The 22,704-nt window shown below is 42.7% G+C and overlaps 3 protein-coding genes across 4 annotated transcripts in view; 1 reads left to right on the top strand and 2 right to left on the bottom strand.

Moving 5' to 3' along the window:
* DOCK5 (dedicator of cytokinesis 5) overlaps positions 1–7,445 on the top strand; it is an 82,248-nt gene extending 74,803 nt beyond the window's left edge. Inside the window, exon 52 of the mRNA XM_035345171.1 lies at positions 1,145–7,445. Coding sequence (XP_035201062.1) covers positions 1,145–1,246 — 102 coding nt within the window. The 3' untranslated portion in view covers positions 1,247–7,445. The remainder of the gene's footprint in view (positions 1–1,144) is intronic.
* Positions 7,446–7,705: 260 nt separating this feature from the next.
* GNRH1 (gonadotropin releasing hormone 1) lies at positions 7,706–11,197 on the bottom strand. The gene is made up of 4 exons (XM_035345176.1): positions 11,108–11,197; positions 10,500–10,641; positions 9,691–9,786; positions 7,706–7,807 (listed from the first exon to the last, which is right to left on the bottom strand). Exons 2-4 carry the CDS (start codon positions 10,638–10,640, stop codon positions 7,766–7,768), a joined length of 279 nt encoding a protein of 92 aa, XP_035201067.1. The 5' UTR covers position 10,641; positions 11,108–11,197; the 3' UTR covers positions 7,706–7,765.
* Positions 11,198–13,815: 2,618 nt separating this feature from the next.
* On the bottom strand, positions 13,816–22,565 carry KCTD9 (potassium channel tetramerization domain containing 9). Of its 2 annotated transcripts, XM_035345175.1 has the most exons (12): positions 22,405–22,565; positions 21,155–21,276; positions 20,466–20,509; positions 20,194–20,290; positions 19,622–19,680; positions 19,055–19,183; positions 18,529–18,596; positions 18,331–18,426; positions 17,751–17,900; positions 17,251–17,356; positions 16,850–16,983; positions 13,816–16,079 (listed from the first exon to the last, which is right to left on the bottom strand). In XM_035345175.1, the coding sequence occupies exons 1-12, from the start codon at positions 22,450–22,452 to the stop codon at positions 15,963–15,965; spliced, it is 1,170 nt and encodes a 389-aa protein (XP_035201066.1). In that variant the 5' UTR covers positions 22,453–22,565; the 3' UTR covers positions 13,816–15,962. The 2 variants fall into 2 exon arrangements, with proteins under 2 accessions (XP_035201066.1, XP_035201065.1); XM_035345174.1 differs by having other exon boundaries at positions 18,331–18,596.
* Between the last annotated feature and the right edge of the window lie 139 nt (positions 22,566–22,704).

Raw genomic sequence — 22,704 nt, 5'->3', positions numbered from 1 at the left:
GTAAAAGAGCTGGAATTTCACTAAAAATACTGAATGATCACACTTCACAGAAGATGTTAACTCTGACAGCACAGAAAGACAACACAGCAGTTGATTATTTATTTCCATAAGAGAGAAATGACAATGGCATGAAGTCCTGAAACATGGGATAAATGGGGGGTTTTCAGCTCGGGCCTTCACTTGGTCTGAATTAACTGTTATTCTGAGAAGGGGCAGTATAGCTGAGGTAGGCGGTGTGGCTGGAGGAAATATGCCAGCCCTAGAGATGCTGTGGAAGTCGCTGGTTCAAGAGGATTAATAAAAAAGCCTCCTTCCCTTGAGTCTTGTAAGAAAACTAATTACTAACATGCTCTGGCTTGTAACATTGACCCTGGCTTATAGCCAAATGGAACGGATTCAAAGACCTGTAAAGAGAGGTTGTAAAAGTACTTTCTGAAGGGCTTTGCTACTTTTGTTGTTGTTGTAAAGTTGAGTCTGCCCTCCTTTAGTTAAAATAGTCAGGAAATCTTGGCAGTTTCAGCTAAGCACGAGGTAAGCCACATAAGCTTCTTGTTCACCTGGCCTTTCACTTTTCATTAGTTTATAGGATGCCCCTTAAAACAAGCAAAGGGACAACTTGAAAGGACCTACTAATGCAGTTTTCTGCAAGAACAACAAACACTCTACAAGCCCTTGCGTTGGGCAGGAAGGCTGTGACCTGTTTTAGCAGAATTTCTGCTTTGCTGCCATTTTAGGGAATCAGTTGCACCATTCTGATTTGGACGCATTTTATGTGGTACAACTCCAGCAAGATAAAAACGGTTGAATTTTGATACCATGAGAGGAGTGGGTTTATTTCAATTTTACTGATAAATCTGGGACTGGGCAAGTGACTCCCTGACTCGGGCTGCAGGTCAGAAGCAGCACGTCTGCAAGTAAAGATGATTCTACCAACTGAAAAATACCTATTTGTGTTACATCCTGAGTCCTTGTTTGCCCCTCTCTCTGATTGCATGGAGCACTGAGAGGATGAATTCAAAGATTTTGTCCTGAAAGAACAATTAAGAGGTACAGGAACTTCTGGATTTCTTCTGTTTGATCAAGCAGAATGTCTTAACTTGCTTGGTTGGTAATGTATTTTTTTCCTGTTGTTTTATTTTCTCAGGCTGCTCCACCACTACCTAACAGACGTGAAGCCAAACCTCCCCCTCCACCTCCAAAAACCAGAAAATCCAGCGTTGTCTCTTCAGAGCAAGGATTGCAGTGAGGATTGTTACTTGCTTGGCTCACAGCAAGTGCCTAGAGTGAAATGGCTGCTTTCTTTTCACCGACATGCTGGGCCTTTCTGACCCTAAAGACCTACTGATCTCACTTGCCATTCCATTCATGTCCCTTGGAGTTCTTCCTTGGAAATACCAAAAGGAACTTAGTTGTAACTATTCCTAACCTCTGGTTTACCTTTCCAATCATGAGACACTAATCACATGTGGGAAGAAGTCAGCCTACTGGAACTCCTGTTTGTCTTAGTCTTGTCTGTCCTGAACTCAGTCACTGATGCAATTTCAGCAGCTCATTCCTAGCATAAAGCTGTCACTGTAGTGATTTGCACCAGTGCTTGAACCAAGGTAAGCCACACCAGTATGAGATACATTCTACAGTATTTCCACATAGGTTCGTTACAGCTTTGTGGCTGTCCTAGTGCACAGATCCTTCCTTTTGCCCCTGTAGCATAGCCAAGCCCTGCTTTGCATGAAGTGAGATGATCACAGCCATGCCTAAGCTGTGAAATGTCTGCTCCTGAGATGTCAGGTGCTGGCATATGATATGTAGTCTCCTAAGATTCTTGATTGCAGGCAGAGACCTGAGCATTGTTAGCAGAAAAAGAAACCTATTTTCTGCTAGTCGTCATAGGTATTTAAGATGAAGTGCAGACATTCTGCCTTATGCCACCTCTGCTCAAGTAGTGGCAATTGCTCACTCCCAGTGGAGAGTTTAGGTTCACCAGTCCTTTGTCATAGTTTCACTGTTGATTCTGGTTTTGACACTACAGAGCAGTCGATATTCCTTCTTTTGTGATGTTACTACTTTGTTTTGCATCTGGGACTTGGTACAATATCTCATCTATGTGCTTTTTTAATAGGGTGTAAAAAGTTATTTTTCTCCTGTGAATGTCTTAGAGCGGGTAGAAGTTCCATCAAACCAGTACTGTGTTGAGAGCAGCAACCTGGAGAGGATGGAGCGGGTAAAACTGGTCACCCGGACCTCAGAAACAAAGTTTGATAGTTAATGTAACCTTTACTTTGGCTGGCCAATTCCACGTAAATAATTCTCATCTCCCCCCCGGGTTGTGGCAGTACTTGCACTTTGTTTTGTAGCCTCCCTTGATCTAAGTTGCTAACAGCCACTGGGCTTTAAGGAACCGTTTAGATCTGGGATGCATGTGGAAGACTTGACACTTACCCACCAAGTTTCCTGTTGCTTGGATTACTCCAGCTCTGCAGCTTCTCTTTCCTTGGAGAGCAGGATAATAATATTATTTATAAGTATTTTGTTAATCTGTTTAGTTTTTTTTTTTTCTTCTAGCTATTTATTCCCTGTTGTCTCAGAATGTTAGCATCAGTCTTTCTGTTTTATTTATTCTAGAGAAAAAAATGACATGATCTTGGGGTTTAATGTTTTTAAATTCATGCGACCCATGCAGAAAAAGGCTGTTGGACACAGTTAAATACCACATCCTCACAGTTACATGGTGACCAATCATAGAACACAAATACTGTTATTTATGGACCAGATGGGCCTTAGACTCAATCACCATTCCTCTGTGCCTGAGCTGCCACCAGAAGATTGCTGTTTAAAATAATAATAATAATACTCCATAGTATTAGTGTTGGCAGTTGCATTTTGCACCTTGTAGGGCTGCTGGTCTCTGAGCTTGGGCAACCTTAGATCCGCTCCTCCCCTGGGGTGGGGAACTTGCTCAGCTGCGTCAGCTTCCAGGGAGTTTGTACAACACTTAGGCCAGAAGTGCTTTGTGGAGGTGGACCTTCCTAAACACCCTGTTCCAGAAGTAATGCATTGTGGAGAACTTCCCTGTTTTCTCTTCAAGCTACATGTCCTAACTTCCATGTATGTCCCCCAGAGTTGCTACCAGCAGCTGCAAAGTCCGTCAGGTTTGGTTTTTTCTTGCTTTGTAAGAATTGTTCTCTTCCGTCACATTCAGACAGGATATTTTGCCTCTGTGGGTGGCCTATTTATAAACGTAGCTTCCATAGTGGCTGTTATTTTCACTGATGTTTTCTAGGGAAGGGAAAAAATCGCTCATTGTTATTGTTCCCTTTTACTGTGAATCTCAGGAAACACGGGAGTTTGCCTGCAAAGTTTAGATCCAAACTGTTTCATTAGCTAGAAGTTTCTTAGAGCTCATCATAAAGAGGGACCAGCTGAAGTTTGTTTGAACTTAGATAAAATATAGATAGTCGGTTGCCACTTGTGGCCTATTCCTTTATCATCATGTTGATGAAGATTCTTCTGTGTGCTCTTTCTTCCAGGAAATGATTTTGCTCAGCTCTAACTGTCATTTAGCTTCTGATTGTCTGGCAAAATTCGTGGAGAGGTGTTAAAAGCCCTGCTGAGGATGTTGCTCACAACAGTAAATAGACCGTTGTTTGGTTTGGGTTTCTTTTTGCAGGCCACCATTCTGCTCACGTGACTTAGTGAGTTTCATCACGTTAGTGAAAGCTTATTTGAGAAAGGCTTTAATTAGACCTAAAGTCTTTTTCAGAGGAAAACAAAATCTTGCTCTTAAAAGTTCCTTTGGCTTCTGTGTTAACTCCAGTTAAAGAAACCTGCAGAAGCTGCATTTATTTTGCTGCCTGTCAACTTATTTATTCATTTTTTTTGCAGCCTGCTTTTATTTTGCCGGCTCTCTAGGCAGATTGCATTCATTAAAGGGTCATATCAGATTCACATCACAGAGCAGGATGGAGACATTTTGGAAGCGGCACTGCAGTCACAGTCGTGCTCGCTGTAGCTCACATGCCATTGTCTTTGGGGTTGTCACCTTCTCTTGGGAAATCTTTGAAACCTTTCCGGACAACTTGGCTGTGTTTCACCGCCTCTCTGGTGCATTGTAGGACTTGTCCAAGAACGTAATGTGGAGCTGACATAGACACTGCTTGACTTGAAAACCACTGGGTTTTCTCGTCTTTGGCTTTTTTTGTCCACTTCTTCCCCTTCATGTAGCTACTGTCTTCCTTCTGCTGCTGTCTCACACGTAAACTGAAGGATCCTCTGGAACTCTTTACTTGAAGAACTTTTTTGTCTTCAGAGAGAACTTTGCTTAAGGCAGAGCAGTAAGATGTGGTGTGAATTGTAGAAACCTGAAGCTCTCCACCAGCTTGGCCACGTATCCATCCACATGTACATTAACACCACCTATTGTTAATTCTGTGCCTTGCCTCATCCTGCATCTGCCTGTTGCCTCATTCCTAGGTGCTTTCTTTTCCTTTTCAGGGGGGGTTTGCTTTTAACTCCTTGGGTAAGTCAGCAGAAACAAGAGCCTGCAGGAATCTCAGCTAATGGTTTGGCTGTAGTGGGACAACAGAATAAATGGGAGGTTTGGGTATTTTAATTCCAAGTGACTTCTGAGTCTTGCTTCCCTGCCTTTCTGATCTGCTTTACTGACTTGCAGATGCACCTTGTGCATTCACCAGGATTTTTTCGTGGAGGATGGAACTGGTCTGTGCAAAAAGACCTTTTCCCCCTTGGATCATGCCTCTGCCAGTCATTGGGAACACAGTCCTGTCTTTCATGTGTGCTACTCCTAGGTGCTGGTAGCTGAGCTCGCCCTAAATACCCAAGGCAGCTGCCTCACTCGGGAGGTTCCTTGATGTTTTTTTGGTCTGCTGTCTGCACAGTTGAGGCCTTTCTTCTTGCCGCCCCTGTTGCCTGGCCGGTTGGAGATGGTTGTAGCTGAGACATCACCGTTACTGCAAGGAAAGGAACAGCTGATGCCTAAAGACAACAGGGCAAGGAGATCTCCATTCCCAAAACGTTTGGGGCATTTTCATTGGCAGATTTTCTATGCCAAGGGTTTAAAGTTGAACACTTTTTTTTTTTTGTAGCATTATTTTTGTTCTAAGAACCTGTTTGAAGTGCTGTAAACTCTTCCCTCTTCTTCTTGCCTTTGGGCAACCTAACTCACAGGTAGGAGTTCAGTTTTTTTTAAGTATTACTGACTGTGAGGTTTGAAGAGTTGCGTTCTTAGCTGATACAAGTCAGCAGCATTTCCTTAGAGGTACAAGATGGAATTTCTGTACTGTGCCCAAGTGATTTAGGGCTTCACGCCAATTTTGGAAAAAAATATCATCTTCAAGTGTCAGATTTTTAAAAGCAATTGGGCTTTTAAGTGTGTGAAGAAAGCATGGGGCCTGACTGACTTTAATTAAGTAGAATTTAGTGCCCACGCTCATGTGAGAAACCCCACTAGACCTCTGATTTTATTTTATTTTTTGACTTAAGTTCTGAGATCTAATTTTCAGAGACAATTTAAGGTCTCACTGCTTCCTTTTCATCTTTCCACGTTTCTTAGATGACTCTGTAAATGTCATCCAATGTCTTTTAACCTGTAGGACTGAAAATGGGAGTAGGGGAACAATCCATGATGGTGTCTTCTCTGCATGCCAGAACTGAAAGCAAGCAGCAGCATTTCTACTGAGTTCGTAGTTCTGAATAAAACAAATCTCAAAGTTAAATATCCAGTCTGCAGAGAAGACAAAATCTTAATCCCATTTCATGGCCATGCTGTTCAAAGCTAGTGTTAAATTTCAAGTCTTAGAGGATTTTTTTTTTTTCTCTTTGGAGAAATATGCTCAACACTTGTTTTCTGGAGCTTTTAATTAAAATTTGTCATGCTGTGATAAAGTCCTTTAAAAATGTTACAGGCTCTAATCCATATCAGGGGAAGAGAGAAACAGACAGCTTTCCATTTCAGTGGATTAGTGGATTAGGAAAGGACACCGATTCCAGTGAGGACAGCTCTGTGATCTGCAGTGGCAGAACTACCGCGATGTGTATGTAGCAGTTGTTGAGAACCTTCACACTGTGCAGCCCGGCGTACGTTCCACGATGAACAGTGAGTTAGACTTGTAGTAATAATGGCTCAGATTTTCTCTCCTTATTTATTTTTATAATTGTAAATGGAAATAATAAGTTTAAGATGTCTGTAGCTTAACTGTAATCTTTTTTTTTTTTAACGTAAAAACATTCCTGACCGTTACTGCTACCCCTTTTTCAATTTGTTAATTAAAAATCTATCTTATATTCACTGTTGCAGACTGTTATGTAGTGGAGCAGGGTGAGCTTTTCGAAGACTATATCAGAAAGAAAAAATACACAAATAAATGTGATTCATTTATTGCATGGTAGGAGGTAGGCTTTTCAAAAGCACATGAGGTTCACTTAATTCTGCTCCTATTAACGTTCTTCCTAATCTTCAGAGTATATCACAGCGTATATTTAAGTGATTATGATGTAAAAAGATCCCAGTTGGAGCAGAGCTAAGTTCCTAGTGTGTGCTCTGCCCCCAGTAGATAAATAAAATCAGGTCATGTTAATGTCTGTGCCTGTCCAGCACAGTCCCCGAGGGGTACAGTGTGAAAATCAGGTGTGGAAAGCACCTTTAGGGCATTGTGCGTGCACCATGGCAAGTACACAAAGGAGTCATGGCTGTTGGGAGATGGAGGAGCTTAACAAAAGTGAACAACATCTGTTTGTGCAGCCTTGGTCTGAGCTGGTTTGAGGCTGTCACTGAATTCATGGGACATGCCTGACTGCACGCGTTGGACCTGCGTTTCGGGAAGAACAGTCTGCAGTTTTTGTGTGCGTGCACGGAGGTGCAAGTCCTCAGCAGCTCTGAAATTCAGCCCCAGCATGCCTGGTGTTCATTGATGTAGTCGATCACTGTTGGTATTACAAGGGTTTAATGACATGATAAACTGCGAGACATGTTTGTTTGGAATTCAGGAGAATGTGGATGTTGTGTAACGTGTTTTTGTGAGTGCTTTGAGATGCTGGGTGTGATGGTTTAGTTACAAAACCCACCTCTACAGACTGCAAATACTTTTTTTTCCTGCTCTTTAATCCTCTGCAGTTGAATCAGCAAAAAAAATACAGCTTTTAAAGTGGCTCTGGAGAAAGTAGGAGCCAAGCTTTGGAAATGGAGTCTGCATCTCTTTGGGTAAATGGCGCGTGATTCACAAAGTCTGTAAAGCAAGGTGTATAAATTCTTGTGTTTTTTTTTAAATGTATTAACTATTGTAAAGTTTGTAAATACCTTTTTAATATAAATGTAGTTTTTATGAGTGAACCAGTAAAAAAAAAAAACAAACATAAAAGTCTTTCATGTGTGGCCTACTGACGTATGAGAGGATTTGCCTTCCAACAGTAAATTTACTCTTAATTTTTAATGTTGTATTGCTACTTTATCCAGAGATGGGGGATCAGACAGTGCCTTTGCCCAGGCATTGTCCATGTGTGTGAAACAAAAGCTGTCGTGTCCAAGTTTTCATTACAGAAAAAGCCAACCCTATGGTGCTGATTCCCCACCACCGGACTAGAACATGTTCTCTTTTAAGCCGGTAACCCATACAACAGCATCTTCCACTACTTTAATACAACTTCACAGAATTTATTCACATCATGAAATCTAATCCATTTTAGGAGGAATTGGTTTTAACGTTGCTTTGAAATTTTATTCTGGGTCCGTTGTTCCTTTGGCTTTGTGGGTTTAAATCTTCTTTCGTCTGGCTTCTCCTTCAATCAGACTTGCCTGTAAGCACACACATACACCAATTTTAAAGAGAAGAAAGAACTTTGATGATGGAATTTTAAAGCCCAGTCAGATGCTAACATATTCATAGTGTGGTTTGCATTGGAAGGAGGATTAGAATGACATAAATCTGACCCGACATGATCTCTCCGCCACCTGCCCGGGGATCTGATCAGACAGTATAATGTAACTGACACTTATAATAGCCCTTTTCATCCCAAAGTCCATGACCAACTTTACATCTGTTAATGGGCCCACCGCTGCAGCAGTTCTTGGAGTGCAACCTGACAGCTGTTGAACACTACATTTTGACAGCAGCTCAGGAAAAGCAGCATGAACTTACACAAAGCATCAGTATGTGAAATGGCCGTGAGCTTAAGCAGTTGGCCAAGACACCAGAGACAAGACAGCTCTGCTTATAAAAGTGTTAGAGGGTGGGACAGTTGCCCTGCTACCTTTCTCTCTGTACCTTGGTACTGTTAGAATGGCATTGCTGTGCCACATCCTGCTGGATCTGGTCTCCTATGAATATTTATTTACGTTGTTACCTCTTGAGTTGAAAGCCTGAAGTGTTTTGGATCAACATGCTGAATGTGTTATTGTTTTCCCTTTCGTATCTTAGCTAGGTGTATCTTTGTTTGCCCTCAGTACCGGCTGCTCCAGGAAATGATGAAGGTAACTTGAAAAGTTTTTTCCATGGGGTGGGCCATTTCCTGACACCTCCCCTCGCATTGCGTAATATTCCTGTATCAACTCCAGGAATGTGTTACATTGGAAAACCTGCATCTGGAAAAGTTTTAATTTGTTTTCAAAGTCATTAAGCAGCGAGAAGGCCACATAGTTCAGGCTATGTTACAAGAATAAGTATGCAAAGTAACCGCTTGATGCAGAGGCCTACAAGTTTTTGCACGTATTGTGTAAGATTACCAGCAGTTTCCAAGCAAACCTCAGAATTTGACTGCAAAGGAAGGCCAAGTTTCCCTCAGTGAGCAAAAACCATCAAAGAACTCATTCCATATATCCTGATAATTTTTCTGCTATCAGTCCGTGCCTAATACGGTCTTTTGCAGGCCAAAAAAAAAAAGTATAAACATACAAAGTTACTGTTGGCTCTGTGTACTGAAAGTAGTGCCATTGGAAGGCAGAGTCACAGGCATAGATCCCATTTTATGTTCTTTACAAATAGGATTAATGATGACCTAAAAGAAACCCTGGAATTTAGGAGGCTTCTGCATGAGAAGCGAACAGAAGTTGGACTGACCTGTCTGCATTGCTGTTACCGAGTTTCTGAGCAATTCAGAACAGCTTCCTTGGAGCAAGGCAAGAGTACGTAGTGGAAATGTTTGGTCTTTGATTAAAAAATGAAGTAGAGATTGAGTGTTTCAATTTCTAGGACAACTCAGAGACATTGCCCAGAAAGTGGTGGCCATCTGGCCTGACCAAGGTGTTGCTGTATGGTTTGAAGAGCATGGTTTTGCTTGAGAATGTTCTTTCTGTGGCAGTTAGTGTCTGTGTGAACTCTCTGCTGTCACTGCATTAGAGCATCTCACGGAAAATACATTTCCCAGTCTGGGGACCTTGGGAGCAGCAGCTTCCATATGGCTCCGTCCTTCAGCTGGCAAAGTGCACCCCTGAAGTTAAGCATCTGTGAATGCTGTGTAGATTAGTATTAAGGTAGACAGAATGTGTTTGACTTTGTTTGTTTTTCTTGGAGGTACTTGAGCACGATGCAGATAATAAGGGTACAACCTGTATCAGCATATGCAAACGAAGCTGACAAGCCTCTTCTTTAATCACTCCTACCCCACCCCTGCCCTGTTCTTTCCCAGCCTGGACTAGTCCCCTGTATTCCACAGTGATAAAAGAAAAACCATGTTACTTACCATGGCTTCCTTCAGATCACTGAATCTGGGACGCTGATACGAGCCAGGGCATTCCGTCTTCTGCACTTCCCCTAATTTTTCCACGTCATTTGCAATCTGAATTGGGAACGGACACAGCCTTCATGAGAAGAGATTTCTCCGCTAAGGCAGCTATGCCCTAGTTGCAGATCCAGGTGAAACTGTTCCACTGCACAGTTTAAATTCTCCCTTTCCCCAGGTGCTGCACTTGGGCTATAGCAAACTTTAAATCCGAATGCTACAACTGCAGTTACAAGAGCCTACACGTGAAATATTAGAAAGCATGGGAAAAGCCTCGGTAGACAGAACTTTCCACATCTGCTTTGTGGTTCGAATCCTTCATTTAAGTGCCTGCCATCTAATCCCACAACAGCTGCCCGTTGCCACGTTCTCACTGCGGTGGATGAAAGTTGTCATAAAGCAGCTGATCGGAATATTGGCTGAATCTAGGGACAGGATGAGATCAGGTTTAACCTGGAAGTCAAATTTTGATCTCTGCTTCAGAGGAGACTGCGCAAGCCTTGTGTCTGCAGTAGACGGTACTGTTCTTTATGCAAGGCTGTGAAATGTTGTCTTACCCTTGTGCCACATAATGATCAGCTCTCCAGTTTCTACTTTAAGGAAAGCCTGTCCATGTATGTGTGTTTGTGTAACATATACACGTGGAGAGAGAAACACACGGTAACGCCTGAGCCACCTCTGATACCATCACATGGCTTCTTTGCTTGCATCTGGTACAGGTGAGGGATCCCAGCAAAACCAACGGAGTTGCTTTACAATCCTGAACCTACCTCTTGAAGCGCTTCTCCCAGATTGTCCGCGTCCCTTTTTCCTCCTGGTTGCAGGCCATAAGACCAGTGTTGAGCCAAGCAGATTTCCACAGACACCGTAAACAGGAGGATACCAACAAAGGCCTTCCTGGACTTCTCCATGCTGTGAGAGAAAAAAAAAAGAACATCTTTTTGATCATAATGTCATTTAAAGCTCAACTTTTATCTTATAGAGTCACAGAAATGTTACATTTTGGGAGTGAATCTTCGGTTCTGATCCTCTGCACCCCAGTGGCACTGTGCCTACATGCGAGTCACAGCTGGATTTGGAGTCCCTCAAAGTGGATTAGCTCCTTAGCAAAAGATTTGACATCTGAGGAATTTGGATGCAGAGCTAAATGAGGATTTTTGAACACCCTCTCAGAATTTTAGGAACGCCTGGATCTTAAAGGTTCACTGAAAGTCCCTGTTGATATTTGACAGGTATGTTCATTTCAGCCAGTTTCTGTTCTAGCACTCTTTAAAAATTGCTCTTTGCGGTATCTTCTAATGCAAATTTCTTCCAATACGAGCATCTCTAAGGACTGAATAAGTGAAATGGGACGTGGTGTGTTGTTCAAGCACATTACCTGCTTGCTGAGAGAGGTTGCAGAATCACTCCACCTCTTCCCCGTTGGAAAACGTCCTGTGAGTTTGCTTGTTGCCTTGCTTTTATATAAAACCACCCCAACACCAAACCTTTCACAGCAGGTGACTTCATCTAATTCAATCTTGTGGACTGCAATTTTGTTCTTAATGTTGCTATCACGTAAAGAAATAAAGCACATAATTGGGACGCCCTGGTGTAGCTATTAAATTCAGCTGTTTTTGCTAAGAGCCGCAATGGTAACAGCCTTTTTTTTTTAAGAGGCTGTAAATCTGACATTCAGATCTAGCTGGCTGTGGTTGCCCCGTGGAAAACAGTCGTTCCTTTCAGTGGCTCCTAAATATATACGCTTTTTAAAGTAAGAACTCTTTGAATTTGATGAGTGTGCCTTACAGGACTTGAAATGGATGAGGAATTCAGTTTAGTCTCTGTACAAGACCTGAAGGAAACAAACCTTTGATGCATTAGCAGGAGCCTAAGATTGCACAAGCACACAGGGCATTTTGTGCTCCTTTGAAAGTCCCCCTCCTCAATGTCTGCATTAAAATACCTTCATATTCTTTGCTCTATAAAGTGCAAAGCAGTACTAAACTGATCAAATAGACAAGTTTATTAGATTGTAAATGTGGGGAAGGGACCCTCTGTTGTAAGATGGGCTCTTCCTTGACCAGGACTCCCCAGGCACTTTATTCTATATATATATGAATGTGCACACATACATACTTGTGTGTGAGTGTATACAGTGAAATACTTCGGAGTTTTTGGCTCTTGAAACTTTATGCACTGCACTTTTATAAAGAGGTTGGTAGCCATTTGCATTCAGCACTTCGATTAAGTAACTTTAACTGCAGAAATCTCTTTATTTTAATTCGTTTTTTCATCCACCTGGCTGCTATTTTGACTTGCTGTGCACCGTTTTCTGTGCAGCTGAGTGTATCACGTTTCGCAGTCTTCAAACATCCTCGCTTCCTGCCCCCACAACCTCTTTGAGATTAGTGGATTAAATGTAATTTAGTAAGTAAATAACGTGAGGAGGGTTTAGTGACTTCAGCAAAGAGTAATTCTTCCTGCTCTAATGCACACACACAGCACGAGTAGCCAGCACTTAGCTTCAGCTGATGAACTGATCAAGCTGCGAAAATGGTTTGTTTCTGGATGGGGAAAGGTTACCTTAGCGTAGGCAGAGCACTTGAAAAGGGATTTTCCTGTAACTGTTTTAGGAGCATTATTTCCTTTTCTGATCAGCCTAGCAACAATTAAGGTTATTTCAAATTGAATATAAGATTTTGCACATCCTGAAGGATAGCATTTAAAGAGGGAGCGCAATAATTGCTTAGCCCAATAATTGCACCTCTTATTAACCCACCAATTAAAGCTAAATCTAACAACAGCCTGCTTTTAATATTTTTCAGCAGTTGTGTTTCACAGCAGGTTTCCTATAGGTGCAAAGCTGCCCTCCTGAAGCACATCAGGAGCACCAGGAGCTGCAATGCCAAGTGAGCTGTTCTCATGTCTTCTGCTCAACTCCAGACCACAGCCACACGTTATATAAAGGAGGTGGGAGGTTAGGAAAAAGAGTTCAGCTGGTTTTGTTTGCCCACAAATAGTTTTACAGCCCTGCGTAATGGAAACCAACAAACAAAACTGATTCTGGCAGAGGCAGAGCCCGAATGGAGCCTGCTCCGAGGGCTGGGAGTGCTTTGGTCTGGCTTTGTCAGGCGGGTGCCAGCTTCATGCTGGCAAAAGAAATCAAAGTGCGGAGCTGGGGCTAGCGTGTGACCTCTCTTTAGTTTTTGGACACTGGAAAATAGGCTTGACACAACCTTCAGAAGAGCTCCCAGACCTTCACATGCACAAGTTTTACTGGTTCATGAAGGGAAATGTGAATGTCTGTCACTGCAGTTAGTACCTATGTGGAAGGCTGGGACTTGCCTGCAGAATCTGGGTTTGGGGATTCCCATTCCAAGAATCACAACCTCTTTTATCAAAGCTTTGGAAAGGTGTTTCTGAACCTATTTAGACACTAACAAGCCTAAGAGACTCACAAGTTTTGACATTCCTAACCCAAAGAAGCGTGCTGTAGCTGAGAAACTGCAGTAAGAATAGCATTTCCAAATGTTGTTCTCAGGGTGATCTACAGCACCAATACAGATGCCTTGTATTTGTGTTGTCACTGTTGTACCGTGTACTTTATTAGACTGAAATCATGAGCCCTTTATAGACCACAGTCAAGCAGTTTTGCTTTTTCATCCGGAAAAGCTTTAGCACTTCCTTAGTAAGTAAAGTAAAGCAGCGAAGCTGCTTGTACTGTGTGATGATAAGCTCTGATGTGGAAAGTGGGCCTTAAATAGCATACATACCTATGGAAATTGTGGTTACTATCTTCTGATTCCAGCTGTTTTATTAAACAAATATGATGGGTGGGGACAAAGCAGATGAATGACAAGTTAAAAAAAAACAAGGAGACACGGGGAAAGTTCTCAGAGTGAATTGGAAACTGCAGCAGTCCCCCCCCAAGGGCTCCTCATGAAAGGCAGAAATGAACTTCAGCTACAATATTTTTAAATTTGTATGCAAGGAGCTATCAAATTTAAAGTTTGGCATCTCTTATAACTTGTCTTTCCAAGTTAGAGTCACGTAAGGTTGAGTTTATGTTGCCTTTTTTTTTTTAAATAAAGACCAAGACACGTCTATATCTCACACTTTTATTAATGCAATTTAAATTAGGCTGGAACCTTTAATCTCTGAATACGCCACTTTGGGCTATTCATACAGCTTTGTTGTAGCAAAAGAGGTACCTTAAATTCATCTGTGAATGAATGATGCCACATGCTGTGATCATTTAAAACATAGTGCTTCAGTGAAAGTTCAAATATATTTTATACACAGTGATTATGAAAATATATTTTTTCCATACAATATTTTACTTCTGCTAGCTAGAAAATAAGATAAAGAAAAATAATTCATTTATTTCTCTAGCCCTAGGAATCTTCTTCTTCTGCAACATATACATCACTCGATGAAAGCGATGAGGTGGGAGACAGGACTGCAAAATCAAAGTACTTCCCTACAGCTGTATTTCACCAAGGCTATGGTGCTGTCCTAGAGACAGCTCAAGAAGCCAGGGAATCCAGAAGGAAAAGAAATCCTAATTCCAAACCACATGGCTGTAGGATTTTGAGTCCTGGAAGTTCACACGTGATATGCCTGAGTCAACCCAACTTGAAAATAAGGGAGAAACCTGCACTTCTCCCCAAACAAATCATAAACCGTTCCTAAACTAACCTTTATAGATTGACAGCAAAGCAGCATTTTCATAGCAACTACTGAGACAGTATGACTTCTGTTCAGAGGACAGCAAATCTGCATCTAAAAGGCAACACAACGAAGTAACTGCAACTCAAACCACTTAACAGCATCACATTCTGTAAGTTTTAGGATAGGTTTGTTCTTAGCTTCCAGTAACAGCTGCATTTCCTTGGATTCAATGTTAGTTGTAACTTTGGGGTATGTTAAGTAAGCATCTGAGGTATGAGTTCTTGATGCACCTTTTTTTTGTTTTGGTATAGTTTCTTCATGTGCTTTTTGATTGTATAGAAAATAAAGGTTTTGTTAGATGAGAACTAGATTGATACAGCGGAAACAGCTTATTAAATGAAGTGCACCACCACTTAAAGAAATGCTGAGAGGCTTTCTGCACCGCAGAAGTCATAGTTCCGTATTTGCTCACAGGTAAAGCAGTTGCAGAGAGGGCGCTTTGCCCCATGCAAGAGGCTTTTACAGCCACTTCAAGCAGGCCCAAAGTGGTATATTAAGATCTGGCTGGGGAAAGGATTACGCTCATGCTTTCAAGGATTCAGTGTACAATAGTATTTGCATAGTACATTGAGGCGAAAGGGGTGCCATTTATTCATATACTGGAGTCACGACAGGAGAAAGGAGTAAGTGCTGTGGCCCCAATGCCTATCTCTACTTTGGTGAGAGTGGATTGTATTTCCTTACACACATTTAAGTTCCCACAAAGAATGAAACATCGACAGGTACTCCAGGTTGGGAGCGGACAGGACAATTAAAAGCAACAGCATGTTTCTGAGCAGCTGTGATTGATAGTGCAATTTTATACTAACACAGAAAGGATTAAGTAAGCCATACAACTTCTGATCGGGGTGTTTCTGTTATAACTCAGTCTGCTGTGTACGCAGATCCCTTCAGGAGAAGGCTTCCACAGCACATTTTAGATGATGATAAAGCTGTTCTATACCTGAATTCTAACTACTACAAGGCAATACGTTACCTATGATGACAGTTAACTACTGTTTTCACCCCAGAAGGCAAGAGTACCTGAAAACAGCCTGTGGACATTGCTAAAACCACATCGGTCATTTAATACACTATGCATGAATGAAGAAACTAACCGTAAATACACTAACTGTAACAACTGTAAACCTGAACTTCTTTGCTACTATACATGAATAACATCTTCTATTCATATTGCAGCTACAGATTTAATAAATAGAATTGCATATATTGTGCTTTATAAATTAAAACGCATTCCAAAGTGAGGCAATGCTAAACAATGAATCTTTAAAAAAAAAGAAAAAACAAACACATTCTGGTCCTAGAACCAGCCCCCTTCCTCACTCTGTTCAGAGGCAGAAACAGTACCTATTTCTACCTCTTCAGTTAAAGCTCCCTCCCCAAAAAGTGATCAAAGAGTTTACGTAGGCACTACTGCAAATATAAGTCGTCTAATAACCATTACTTCTAACTTAAGAAGGGGAGGAGGTGAAGAAAGTCACAAATGTTTTCATTCCTTCCTCTTCAGCATATTCTCTTCCCTATCTGACGCTCTGAGACATGTGCAAAGGTGTCAGCATCTCTTCAAAAATAGCTCCTTTTACATTAGATCCCCTCAAATTAGCTTCTTGTAGATCACAACCTGAAAGATCACAATTCTAAAGAACAAAAGAAAGATTCAGTATTAGTTGAGTATGTACAGAAGTTTGATCAAAACCTTACCTTATTTATACAGATGCCATGCCCACTTCAATAATTTCAATTTCCTTTAGTGTATCGCTCTAGTGTAGTTTATTTCTTGTAGGAAAGTGGTTGCTTTTCATAGTAAAAGCTGGATTTATTTTAAGTTGTTAGACTTGTACTCTTTATATCAAATTACCTTCCAGGAGTTACTACTGCTTGTTAAGCAAGGCTAGAAGACAGGTGCCTCTTGAGATCTCATCAGATACTGTTCTGAATGCTTCTCTAGAACTTGAGGAAGAGCTGCTAATGTACATAGCTTGAAATGAGCTAGTTTGTGTTTCTACAGCAAGAGGAGCGTACCACATGCCATCAGTTCGGTAAGATTCCATTACTTCTCTACAGATGACGTACCAGGAGAAAATACAAACAGAACAGGGAACTGTGTTTCTCCTTGGTGTTGGCATGACCTCACACTACGAGTTTAGCAGTATTTCCAGGCTTCACTTCGCAGAAGATGCGTGCCATTCCTGGGGCTTTGAGACACTGCAAATCCAAGACTTCAGACACATCTTCCAAACTGAGGCAAGAATGAAATAGGATTCTCTAGGTGATCCCTATCTCACTAAGACTAATGAAACGACTACTACATTCTGTCTAGTATGGAGGTGGAGAATCAGCCAAAAGCCAACAATCCCTAAAATTTTATCAGTTGACTATTTAGTATATAGAATTAATTAGAACTCACTTCCAAATCAGTTCCTGCCAAAGTTGCTCCTCTCAGATTACAGTTTTTTAGTTTCGCATTTTTCAGCGTTGCAACTCTGAGATTAATTCCTGTCATCTGACTGCCTTCCATGTCAACGCCTTTCAGGTTAGCACCTAGAATACCAAAAAAAATAAAATATCATTTTTACCAAGAAGAACAGTCAGAAATGCAGGAACTCCAGAAAGACACTTGCTCAGAGCCATGTAAATTGACAGAGGTCAAGGCAGAACTTGGAGTTTAATGGCTATATAGTCGCACACTCAGCCCTGCATATATGGCCTCTTCTCATGTAAAGATGGACTGCACAAACCACGGCTGGATCTGCCACATGGAACTAAAAATACATGTGGTTCCATTTCCAAACAGGCAGAACTCCTTACCTTCCAAATTAGCTTTAAGGCCCGATGGATCTTCAAAATTGCACCCTTTTAGAGATGCTCCTTCTGCATTGGAACACAGCATCTTCACCCCTTGGAGGTTTGCACACTGATGGAGATAAATGTATGAATGAGGTCCATGAACAATGCCAAAAACAGCCAGCTTATGGTCTTAATTTCTGTTTAGGAAGTCAATCTATTAAAGTACAACAGCCTTGTTATTGTGAGATAGTGTAAAAATGTGCTATACTAACTTCATCATCTGGACAGCATGTAATTCTCTCCCACTGCCTTTCTTGTTTCCCCCTCTTTCCTACAGAGGGGCAGGTTTTTTTTTTTTTGCTTATTAAGATAGCTTATAAAAGCTTTTGAAGTGATCTAACTAGAATAGTATCAGAAACATGAAAGAACTATGATTTACATTTATCTGCTTGTTCCAATTCCCCCTTCCTTAAAATAAGGAAAGGATAACCCAGACTTTCCAAGACGTAATCCTTACTTACATCGAGCACTGATCCAGAGAGGTCAGCTCTTTCAAGATTCGCACAGCATAAGTTGGCATGTGCTAGGTTGCAACGGCTTAGGTTGGCCATCTTGAAGTTTATATAGCGCAGATCTAGTCGTGAAAGATCTGCTCCACTGAAATTGAGACCCTAAAAACAAAAACCCCAGAAGTTACAGAAAATGAGGTGTAGCTCAGAACACAAAAAGTTAAGAGACTCACACACAAAGATACAAGAACACAGATACACACAACAGGACCACCTATTCCACTATGTAAGACTAATGCAAATGCAAAGCTCTAAAGCATTGGCTTAGGTTATTCAATCGCATCTCACATTTAAATAGAACAGCTTAGCAAATTGTTCCTCCAGGAAACCTTCACCCTGAAGAAGGAAAGCTGTCCAAACATCACATTCAAATTTCCTACTTAAGTCACTCTGCCACAGCTTGGACTCAAAATTCCATTAAAAAGAGGTGGGGAAGCATTTGAACTTCGTGCTATTTGTCATATGATGCTGCAGGATATTTCACCACCTGACACCAATCCTACAAAGTGAGACAAAGTCTGCATTTTCGCACCTGACATCGCAGCTCAGACTTGGTTGGGGTTGCCAGCAGGAATCGCACAAACTCTTTTCGCGATATAGGAGAATGATCCTCTGCTGGCTGTGAATTCTGTTGAGAGAGTTGTTTAAGAGCTAATACAGATAGGACTAAGTTATATATTGTCTGGAAGAACAGGACATGCACGTTCATGTATAAAAGCAAGCAAGTTACCTTAATAGCTATTTCTAGATGCTCAATTAGTGAATCGATACCAAAAAACCTGGCTTCTTCCAAAACACCTAACAAAACAAAGCAGTACTTGTTATTTACAAGGAGCCATTAAACAAGACACCACTCTTCAGCCCAGAAACTTTATGTTAATCCATCCTTAGTATTGGGGGACCATGAGTTCAGTCTAATTTCCTCACTTGTTAGAGCTCTATTACTTTAGCTACACTAAAAGAGGAACAAATCAGGATGTTTCCAATACCAGCATTGAGTTAAAGATCTCAAGTCCAAGATCGCGGCCAGATATTAATTCAGTATGGAATTTTTAGTCCTCTCAAGATAAGCTTAAACAATTTATTAAACCAAAGATTTGGAATAGCACTGCTCGAGAGTAAAGTCACCATAGAAAAATCCTAAACATGTGGATAATCATATAAAAAGTGCCAGTGATTTCATCATATTTACCAGAGGGCGTAGTTTGACTTGTAAAGAGTAATAACTGAGGAGATGCCATCCAGGTAATACTTACCTAGCAAATTGATGCCATCATTTACAATGAGCTGCCCGTGACGCAAATAGTTCAGAATTGGCTCAAAATACTCTGGACTGCGGTCAATTAGAAATGCTCCTCTATGATCTTGTTTATTTCCCCAAGCATCTGTTTCCACGAAATACATGCAATTAAGTTTGATGTATTAATAGAAAAGCATTTGCTTCAGTTTCGGTTTGTTACTGCCAAGGGGCTACTTTCCACTTGAAAGGGTGTTTTTTAGAGAAAAGGAAGGAAATTAAGAGTGGGGGAACAATATCCCCTACATCTAACTCTCTCCTCCTGTAAATAACTAAAACATATTTCACCACCTGCATAAGAGCCACTGCTAGAATAAGATGTTACTTGGCCCCTGCTTCATAAAGACCATCTTGTACAGTGTTTGCCCATCGATCCCAGTGACAAAGCAGCAAGACACAACAAAAAGAAGAAAATCTAAAATAAAAGACCCCAAACACATGAACAAGAGCTTCAACTTGATAGTGCCTTTTACCTACTTAGCTAATTTACTAGCTTAAAAGGTGAATTTTATTTCAAGATACTAACCTTTATCTTTAAACATGTGGGCCAACATACTGTCAGGTTCTTTATTAACCAAAGTGCTCCTAGAAAATAAAGGCAGTGCAGTTTTAGCTATACTTTCCATGGTAAAAGCAAAGAGAGACACTCGCTGGTTGCAATGTATCTCCTGCCCTTGGCAGCTCGAAGGCAGTAATGGCGTGCGATACGCCCTCCAACAGCTACAACACCGCACTGGTGTAATTTCATCCAGTACAATAACAAAACACGTTTCTGGCCTAAGTTATCTCAGAGGTGTTTTAAATACAAAGCACTTAGTTATCTGAAATATTCCAGGGATAAAGCTAGGCCCGTTCGGGCTTTCCACCAGTTCTACCACACGTGGGAACTGTTGAGGAATTTGTTGCAAAACTGCAGCAGCAAATGCCTAATACCAAAAAGAGCTGCAGCAGTTAAAGGCCTCCTAGTAAACAGTCAGGGATTTTCGTAGCTCTTTCTCAAGAGCATCCAGAGCCTCACCACCTGAGCACACACCAACTGCCAGCTGCTGTAACCACTGAAATCAAGTCCCTCAGGAGGCAAACTAGTCCCATTTTTACCGTGTCGTGGTGAAGTATCGGCCTCCAACATTGAGCGTTAGCCAGTCCGTGTGCGACCCGGTTAGTTCCTCGTGAGGTCTCGCATCAGTCTGAGGATCTACACAGGTGAGGAGAACACGACAAATATTAGAACTGGGACCATTTCAAAATCCTTCATGTGGCAACAGATATATTCTGAGAACAGCAGAAAATGAATTTTGTTAATTCACCTAAAGCAAACCAAACCCTCTCTCCATTAAAGAAGAGGTCAAACAAGAGTTACAGAGACTTACCGATGAATGGTTCCCCTTCACAGACAAACAAGACATCATCATCCCTGAAAGGGGGAAGAGAAAGATAAAGGATTAAGCATAGATTTTTTTCATCTAAGGGACAGGAAGATCCCTTCATGATTACTTTCAGGTAAATGATAATCAGTGGCCATTAGTTACAACTGAAGTATCTGATTTTTGTCCTGATTTTGCAGGCTCCAGGCGATTGCAATACTGTCAACTTCACCAGAGATGCTACCAATAGATATCGGTATCCATCAGGTAGGGATCACTTTTGTCACTCAAGTTTAATTTTACAAAAGTTACTTTTCTCCCCACTCTGGGTGGATTATACAGAGCCAAAGCAATGCTACCGTTTGTCTCCTTTTCAAAAAAAAACAACTCATGCCAGCGCTGAATGGAACAGTGGGACTTTGCTGGTGCATTCATTGCACCGTGAATCAACACAGAGGGATGTTAAAAGGCATAAAACGCAGCTTGTGTCCAATTCTGATTCACCCAAACAGAAACGCTTTGAAGTTCCACAGAGCATTACGTAGCCTGGAGGTGAAAGCACCTTTGAGGATACTGGCTGGAAACAGATCTGTTTTGACAGAAAGCTCATGTTATTGATTAAGGTCAGAGCACCGACAGGCTATTAAGCCTCTTAGTCCACATCCATGATTTGAGTTTTACTGGATAAATCTTACCTAATCAACGCGATATCATCGATGAGTCCGCCTTTTCCATTGTAAACACTGGTCGCCTTTATGCCCAGCTTATTGCTAGCCACAGACAGCAAATCCGACAACGTGCCATACACGGCCACGACCTGGGGAGAAGAGAGGCAGCTGGAGACCCCTGTTTGCCCAGCTCTGCCCTTTCAGGGCCCTCACCCCCTTCCGACGGGGGAAGGAAGGTGTTCCCATGCTAGTCGGGTACAGGTTGGGCTCTGCAACCTGCGCTTTGATCGCTCAGGAGATATTAGTACCACATAGCTTTTAAAGAAACTAGCAAAATTTCACAGAATCCTAGAATCATTAAGGTTGGAAAAGCCTTCCAAGATCACCTGGTTCAACCACCCCCATACCACCACTGTCACCCACCGAACCACGTCCCCAAGCACCAGGCCCAACCCTCCCTTGAACACCCCCAGGGACGGTGACGCCACCACCTCCCTGGGCCACCCGTCCCAACGCCCGACTGCTCCTTCTGAGCAGAAATGTCTCCTCATTTCCAGCCTGAACCTCCCCTGGTGCAACTTGAGGCCATTCCCTCTGGTCCTATCACTGGTTAGTCATGAGAAGAGGCCGACCCCCAGCTCCCCACAGCTTCCTTTCAGGCAGTTGCAAGAGCAGTAACATCTGCCCTGAGTCCTCTTCCCCAGACCAAACACCCCCGGTTCCCTCAGGCCTTGTGCTCCCGGCCCTCCGCAGCCCTTCTCTGGACACACTCCAGCACCTCGACGTCCTTGTGGTGAGGGGCCCAGCACAGCACCGGAGGGGCGGCCGTTCTGTGGCAGGTAGGACAGCTTCCCCTGGTACCAGCGGGACCACGGAGCTCTTCTCAAAGCCCAGTTATTCCCTGGTACCCTTAGCTCCCTTGTTCCATGGTTCCCTGCTTCCTTGGCTCCCTGGTTCCTGACTCCCTTATTCCGTGGTTCCCTGGTTCCATGGCTCCCTTATTCCATGGTTCCTTGACTCCCTTGTTCCATGGTTCCCTGGCTCCCTTATTCCACGGTTCCCTGGCTCCTTGACTCCCTTATTCCCTGGCTCCCTGGGGACCCCCGAACCCACGGTTCCCCCACACGACTCCCCCAACCCCCCAGCTGCCTGACCCCTTGCCCCCCGGGCTCCCCAAACCCACGGCTCCTTGGCTCCACGGCTCCCTTAACTTCTGCCCCCTGCCCCCCTCGTTCCCGGGTCCGGGCTCCCCAGCCCCCGCTCCCCCCCGTCCGCACCTTCCCGTTCCGGGGGCTGCCGTTGACGAACAGCGTCACCCGCCGCATGCCGCCTGCCTGCCCGCCCGCTCCTCCCGCTGCACGAACCCGGAAGCGCAGCGCCCGAGCGACAGCGGCCGCGCCCAATCGGCGCCCCGCCCCGCCCCGGCCCGCTGACCAATTGGAGGCGGGGAGGAGGGGCGGAGCGCTGCTTCCTGCCAATCAGCGGAGGAGAGAGATGTTGTATTTGCATACAGTGACTCGGTGCCGAGCGTGGTCTGTGATTGGCTTCTCCAGTCACGTGGGGGTGTCAGAGGGGCG

This window comes from Oxyura jamaicensis, chromosome 22 (genome assembly GCF_011077185.1).
Source record: "Oxyura jamaicensis isolate SHBP4307 breed ruddy duck chromosome 22, BPBGC_Ojam_1.0, whole genome shotgun sequence".
Taxonomy (NCBI): Eukaryota; Metazoa; Chordata; class Aves; order Anseriformes; family Anatidae; genus Oxyura; species Oxyura jamaicensis.
This window is presented reverse-complemented; position numbering and strand designations above follow the sequence as displayed.

Coding starts and splice junctions, on each gene's coding strand:
- GNRH1 (XM_035345176.1), bottom strand. CDS start 10,640: ATGGAGAAGTCCAGGAAGGCCTTTGTTGGTATCCTCCTGTTTACGGTG. Junction 9,787..10,499: donor TGGGAGAAGCGCTTCAAGAG/GTAGGTTCAGGA, acceptor TTCCCAATTCAG/ATTGCAAATGACGTGGAAAA. Junction 7,808..9,690: donor GTGATCTGAAGGAAGCCATG/GTAAGTAACATG, acceptor GTGTGCTTACAG/GCAAGTCTGATTGAAGGAGA.
- KCTD9 (XM_035345174.1), bottom strand. CDS start 22,452: ATGCGGCGGGTGACGCTGTTCGTCAACGGCAGCCCCCGGAACGGGAAG. Junction 20,291..20,465: donor TGAAGGGGAACCATTCATCG/GTAAGTCTCTGT, acceptor TCACCTGTGTAG/ATCCTCAGACTGATGCGAGA. Junction 19,681..20,193: donor CGATACTTCACCACGACACG/GTAAAAATGGGA, acceptor TTTATTTTCTAG/GAGCACTTTGGTTAATAAAG.